Source organism: Nicotiana tabacum, chromosome 11, assembly GCF_000715075.1.
Source record: "Nicotiana tabacum cultivar K326 chromosome 11, ASM71507v2, whole genome shotgun sequence".
In the NCBI taxonomy this organism is placed as follows: domain Eukaryota; kingdom Viridiplantae; phylum Streptophyta; class Magnoliopsida; order Solanales; family Solanaceae; genus Nicotiana; species Nicotiana tabacum.
Window position 1 is genome coordinate 85041092 of NC_134090.1, and position 7552 is coordinate 85048643.

At 41.2% G+C, this 7552-nt stretch overlaps 1 protein-coding gene across 1 annotated transcript; it reads right to left on the bottom strand.

Annotated features, from left to right (window-relative positions):
• Nucleotides 1-227: 227 nt before the first annotated feature.
• Nucleotides 228-6118, bottom strand: LOC142165927 (uncharacterized). The gene is made up of 4 exons (XM_075224317.1): nt 5432-6118; nt 1158-1252; nt 528-621; nt 228-446 (listed from the first exon to the last, which is right to left on the bottom strand). The coding sequence occupies exons 1-4, from the start codon at nt 6116-6118 to the stop codon at nt 228-230; spliced, it is 1095 nt and encodes a 364-aa protein (XP_075080418.1).
• Nucleotides 6119-7552: the final 1434 nt, after the last annotated feature.

Sequence of the window (7552 nt, forward strand, 5' to 3'; positions counted from 1 at the left end):
TAACTAGTGGCATGTCCCCATGTCATAAAATTAAAATGCAAAGGTGAAAGAAAACTCCCCTGATTGGGTCAATCTGTGTTGGAGACAATGCCGGGGTCCAGGTGACACGCCCGACCAAGTGCACGTAGCCATACCATGGTTTTCTTCTCCTACTTAGTAGTTTTTCTAGAAAGTGAGTCCACTTGAGTGCCCAAATCAGTGATAGAAGTGTACATCCCCACCATCTCCTATTCCAAGGCAAGCATTCTTGTTTCCCATACACCACCGGAAGGTTCTCCAATACACTTGTCATGCGGGGTAGTAGCATCAACATCCTCATCGTGCACCTCTCTATCCTCGACGGGTGCATCAGACTCCTCACTCTCAACCACCGCAGCCACAACAGGATATTTCCCAATGTTAACTTTATCAGCCCACAATTTCTTTTCTCTCTTGACCTTCCCGTTCTACCCTAGCCCCATGGCATAACCGAGTGACCAGCAATGGGAAAATAACCCATACTTTTGCATTGTACAACGAATTGTCACCTCATCTTGAATGACATTAACCACATCAAAGTCGTGGCCAGTGAGAAAGCACCAAATCAGAGCAACATAGGGACCATTCACCTCAGTTGTGTTGCTAGAAGGCATCAAGCGGTTATTAATGGGGTATAGCCAATACTTCCCCTCAAAAGTGAGGTGCAGTAGAGTGAAATTTGTGGCCCATGATTAACCACACCACATCCTTCCCTAGCAAAGAAATGGTCACAAAGAATGTGTTCCACGGGTATAAATCCTTGTTGTGCGCCAAAAGTAGTTGGTTGTATGAAGATGGTCCACATACCCCAGCAGGTGATAGGCCCTTTGGATAGCCTCCTTGGAAAAGTCCACATATTTCTTCTGAACTATACACACATAGTCATCATGTTCCGGGCAATTCGCATAGAATTCCCTAACAATCGTTAAATTCGCCTTGTCATTTTCTTTGAAGAACACCCCCATTCCTCACTGGAATAATTCATTATGAACTCTGTAACACTCATTAAAGAGGGACCCAATGTCAATTCCCCTTTCAGGTATTGGCTTTTTGACAGCCTTGTCATTACACCATTCTTGGGCCCCCAGGAGACGAACTTTTTTTTATCGTATGTGCGAGAGGATGCAGAAGCTTGCGACCTGGATGTTACCACATCTTTAGCTATGGACATGCCTACTTGCCTACCGGTGGAGGCACTTGGAGTTTTTCTTTTCTTAGAAGTGGCCATTTGCACCTGAAACAACCTGATAAATATCAGTAATTAGACTACTCTTCGGACCAAGACAGGTTACTCAGATTTCACCAGTATAATGGTCATGAAGAAACACTCTCCTAGCCATGGGAAGGACCCATTCCACAATTAGTAAAATATACCGTCATTATCAATTCACTCAAATTAAGTACATGGATTATTATTGGTTGAGCAACAAATTTTAGAATACACCGCTCAACCTCATTCTGGCATTTACACAAACACCTAACATCCAAAGCTGCTCTTATTCCACCCAAAGTAATTCTTTAACCCTAGGGTGGACTACATACACAATAATTCAACTGCCTAATAACCATAATCTTAGTACCCATGGTGAAACCCAATCTTTAACCCCACAAGAAAATTAAAAATAAATGAAAAAAGGACAGGAGAAAAAGGAAAAAGAAAAACATGAAAAAAGAAAGTTACATACCTAAGGGTTCAATAGATGGAAACACACTTGAGGAGTGGGGGAAAGAGAGAGTAAGGGAGTGGGGTGGTGTGTGTGTTTGGTGGTGAAGTGATAGAGGGAGGTTGGGGGCGGGTTAGGGTTTGGTTTAGTAAGAGAGGAGAGAAATTGGGGATAGAGGGGAAGGGGTGAAATTTGGGTGTTAAACAAAATAAAAGGTTCGGGTGCTTAACTATGCGCGGTTGGGTGCATGGTCGGATCCACTCGTACACGGACGTGTACACATGCCAGAGTTATAGTACACATGCGTGGCCTTATATGTGGTCATCCCTCTAGGTGCACGAACGTGCACCTCCATGCTTGTTGATGCCGTATTTTGCGTGATCAAATGCGCAGTGCACCGCTCCAGGTGCACGTTCACGCACCTCTACATGCACAAAGTGCCTTTATAAAGCCTCAATTCCCCCTTCCACAATATAAACATTCTTGCAACCACCAAGTGATAATATACGCTAACTTTTACCTAGTCTACGCTACAACCAAAAAAACAAAAGAGAAAAATTAAAGTAGTAGAAAAGTTAGAGGTAGTTCTGAATTATAGTCATCATCTTGACTCAACCAGGCATCCTCAAGTGATTATGATGCTCGAGGATTGCTTAGAAAATCCCCCAGCAAGATATGATTTTAACTTGTGCTCATTCACTTTGAAACTCTCTGTTCCCTTCATGTTCTGGACCTCAATCGCCCCATATTGTGATTGTAACGACCCGACCGGTTATTTTGAGTAATGTAGCCCTATTATTCTATTTAATACATATTATATGCTTAGTTATTTATATGGGACTCGCCGAGGTAGTTGATTTGGTTCCCGGGATGTTTCGGAATGAGTTTGGACACTTAGTTCCAATGTTGGAAGCTTAAGTTAAAAGAGTTGACCGGATATTGACTTATGTATAAAAGACTCCAAAATGGAGTTTTGATGGTTCTAATAGTGTCTTACTGTAATTTTGGACTTAGGAGTGTGTTCGATTAGTGATTTGGAGGTCCGTAATTGATTTTGGCTTGAAATAGCAAAAATTGGAAAAATGAGATGTTTTGGAAATTGAGAAGTTTGACCGAGAGTTGTATTTGTTGTTATCGGGCTTGGAATTTGGTTTCAGAGTTAGAATAGGTCTGTTGTATCATTTATAACTTATTTGCAAAATTTGAGGTCAATCGAAGTTGATTTGGTAGGTGTCAACGTCAATTGTAGAAGTTGGAATTCCTTAGTTTTAATTAGGCTTGAAACATGGTGTGATTCGTGTTTTTAATTTTGTTTGATGTGAATTTAGGCCTCAACAAAGTTGGTATCATTTTAGGACTTGTTGGTATATTTGGTTGAGGTCCCCGGGGCCTCTGGTAGATTCCGGAATGTTAATAGATCGAATATGGAACTTAAGGCATGGCTGGGCAGACCTGGACTGGTGTGATCGCACCTACGAGGGTCATGGTCGCAGGTGAGAGGCCGCATGAACGTAGATATTATCACAGAAGTGGCCTGGAAGGAAGTGGGCAGTGATTGCATGTGCGATGATTTTGTCCACACCCACGAGGTTGCAAATGCGGAGAAAGGGTCGCAAGTGCGAGGTCTGGGAGTGAGCTTAGGAAGCAGGTCCAAAGCATGTTCCGTAGATGTGGACTCGCATCTGCTCAAGTTTGATTGCATATGCGGAAGTGGGCTGGAACGGGTGTATCGCAAAAGCGATGGAAATCTCCGTAAAAGCATAATTGTGGGTGCATTTAAATGATCCGCATAAACGAGAACCTCTGGGCAGTGTATATAAATGTAAGGTTCCGAGGTTTTTATCATTTTTGGATCTTGCAAACTTTGATTAAGGCGATATTTGAGAGGGATTTCAAAGGGTTTCTTGAGGTAAGTCACTCTTGATCATTTTTATGCAACAATATTGTTTACCCATTGAATTCCCCTAGTTTGTGTTATTTTTGAGGTGAAATTTTGGGAGTTTTGGGCTAAGGATTGGAGAGCTAAATTTAGGAATTTGAGTGATGATTTGGTGTCAAAATTTGGTATGGTTAGACTCGTGATTGAATGGGATTTCGGATTTTGTAACTTTTGTTGGGTTCCGAGACGTGGTCCCGGAGTTGACTTTTGAGTTCACTTTTTGGCTTTTAGTTAAGAACTTAATTTTTCATATGGAATTGAATCCGATTTGCGAGGCAAGGGCCTGTTGGAGTAGATATTTGCACGGTCTGAGATAAGTAATACTTCTAAACTTGGTTATGAGAGTATAAAACCCCTGATTATATTTCATGTGATTGGTTTTGAGGTGACGAACATGCTAGGTGACGGGCATATGGGCGTGCACCGTAAGAATTGTGAGTCGATCTATTTCGTAGAACTGTATAGTTGAATTATCTTGTTGTTATCCGTATATTCTCCATGTGTTAGAGAAATTGAGTTGTGATTCATGTTAGAATCATGCTTAGGCTATATGCTGGTACTGTTGGGACTCACAAAGGTCATATTGCTGTTAAGTTACTTGCTTAATTGGCAATGGTGTACTCAGTCACATCTATCTTTCGCATATCATATCTCAGTCTCTGTTTCCTTTTATTGATACTTCATATCATCATTGTTTGGGATGATTTTCATGACATTGTAAGCCCAAAAGACTGGAGAGATTGATGACTGAGTGAGGCTGAGGGCCTGATTGTAAGGATATTTATGGGACCGGGTTGCATGCCGCAACAGGCTTTATTGATTCATGCCATGATTGGCTTATTATAGAGCTTAGGCAGGATCTGCCCCTCCAGAGTCTGACTTATCAGCAGTGAGTTCGGGTACCTATGGAGTGCGAGTGCCGAGAGCGAGTTCCAAGTGCGATTACCAAGAGCAAGTGCCAAGGGATTGGGAGGAATGAGTGAATGTGAGGAATGAGTGAATGTGAGGATGGATTTAATGGGAGGACTGAGTGATTGATTCTCTGGGAGTATGCATATAATTTCATCACTGATTTGTTTGCAGTTGGCATACATAACTAACATGTAGATATTGAGATGTATCGTTTCTCATTTTAGTTACACTTGATATATCTTACCCATTTGAGCTTTAACTGTTGAACTTGAAAGCATGTCTATATTCATGTACTGTATTTCTGTATTTGAACTGTACATATGAAGCTCATCACTACTTTCAGCCCAAAGGTTAGACTTGTTACTTATTAAGTTGGTTGTAGTCACGCTACAACATGCACTACGTGTGCAGATCTAGGTACCCATTTGAGTTTTAACTGTTGAACTTGAAAGCATGTCTACATTCCTATACTGTATTTCGTATTTGAACTGTACATATAAAGCTCGTCATTGCTTTTAGCCCAAAGGTTAGACTTATTACTTATTGAGTTAGTTGTAGTCACGCTACAATAAGCACTTTGTGTGCAAATCTATGTTATTGTATAGATGCTCATGTACTTAGTGACACCCGAATTTTGGGAAGTTATGAAATGAGTCGCGGTATTTTTTCATATTAGCTATTTTAAAGGATTTACTCTTAAGCTTAATTTATTATGTTTTTAAATTTAAAAATAAGTGGTTTATTGTGAATGTCGGCTTGCCTAGTATTGCGATAGGCACCATCACGATATGTGAGATTTGGGTCGTCACAATGATAAGTGTATCACCACATACGGTCATGTCCATCTAGACTTAATGTTTTCGAGGAACAATCTGAGTCTATTATTGTATAGAAAGACCTTTTCCCCTTCATGAAATTCCTTCGGTTTAATTAGACGGTCATGCCATTTCTTTGTCTTTTCCTTGAAAATTCGCGCATTCTCATACACGTCCAATCTGAATCCCTCCAGCTCATTCACTTGTGACATTATGTGCTCACCTGCAAGACTAAGATCAAGATTAAGCAATTTAATTGCCCAATAAGCCTTATGCTCTATCTCCACAAGGAAGTGACATGATTTTCCATATACCAACTTGAAGGATGAAGTCCATATGGTTGTTCTGAACGCTGTTCTATATGCCCATAGAGCTTCATCTAACTTTACTGACCAATCTTTACCGGAAGCACTCACCCTTTTTTCTAGAAATCTTTTGAGTCCATGGTTAGCTACTTCTACCTGCCCACTAGTTTGCGCATGATACGGGGTTCCTGTTTTATGAGTTACCTCATATTTAGACAGCAGAGTGTCAAACTGTTTATTGACAAAATGTGGCCCTTTGTCACTGATGATGACCCGGGGAGTTCCAAAACGGGTGAAAATATTCTTCCGAAGAAATGTCCTAGTGGGGATTGCCTCGACCCAATTGGAGACATAGTCAATGACCACTAGGATATATTCATAGGAATAGGACGATAGGAAGGAACACATGAAGTCAATAACCCAGACATCGAAGATTTCACATACCAAAATGGAATTCAGGGGCATCTCGTCTTCTTACGAATGTTACCTGTCTGCTGGCACTTGTCATATCCAGTCGTGTAGGATCTAACGTCCTTGTACAAGGACGACCAGTAAACCGGCTTCCATGACCTTCGCTGCTATCCTATTTCCTCCATAGTGTCCTCTAGATGCTCCATCATGGCAATGGGACAATATAGTTCCTATTTTCACTTCTAGTACGCTTCTTCGAATCATGCCATCTGTACACAATTTAAACAAAAAGGGGTCATTCCAGAAGTAGCTTTTTACCTCGCTTTGCAGATTCCTCTTATGGTTGGAGGTCAAGTCATGTGATGGACATCCACTAGCACAAAAGTTGGCTATGTCAACATACCCTGGCAGTCTATCCAAGATTGTTGCAATAGAAAAAATCTGCATATCCGGGAACTCTTCCCGAATGTCCACCGCTTCAACAAGTGGTTTCTCCAATCCCGACAGGTGGCCAGCCACCTGATTTTTTGTGCCCTTCCTGTCTTTGATTTCAAGATCAAACTCTTGTAGCAACTATACCCACCGCATTAGATGTTGTTTTGACTCTTTCTTGCTCAGTAGATATTGCAGTGCCTAGTGATCAGTATGTACTATCACCTTTCTTTCCACTAGATAGGATCTGAACTTGTCGAAAGCAAATACCACTGCAAATAACTCCTTCTCCGTGGGAGCTTAGTTTACCTGAGCATCATTCAAAGTCCAGTTGGCATAGTAAATGGATATGAATATTTATCTTTTCTCTGCCCCAGTACTGCTCCCACTGCCACATCACTGGCATCGCACATGATCTCAAAGGGTTCTCTCCCAGTTAGGAGCCACCATTATAGGGACACTCACTAGCTTTTTCTTGATCTGATCGAATGCTCTAAGACACTCTACATCAAACACAAACTTTAGATCCTTGGCAAGTAATGTTGTTAAGGGCTTGGTGAAGCTGGAGAAATTCTTGATGAACCTTCTATAAAACCCAGCGTTCCCTAAAAAGCTTCTGATGCTCTTCACTGAAGTTGGTGGTGAGAGCATAGATATCACTTCTACCTTAGCTCTGTCAACCTGATACCTTCATCTGTGACTTTGTGGACGAGACTATCCCCTCCTTGACCATGAAGTGACATTTTACCCAATTGGGTACTAGGTGAGTGTCTTTACATCATTTCAGTACAAGTTTGAGATTCTGCAAACAATCCTTGAATTCATCTCCAAAGAGATTAAAGTCATCCATGAACAACTCCAGACACTTCCCATTCAAATCTGAAAAAATTGACATCATGCACCTCTGGAAAGTAGCTGGTGCATTGTAAAGTCCGAAAGGCATTCTCTAGTATGCAAAGATTCTGGAAGGACAGGTAAATGAGGTTTTCTCAACATCTTAAAAAAGAAATGGGTATTTGATTGTACCCAGAGTATCCATCTGAAAAGCAGTTACAT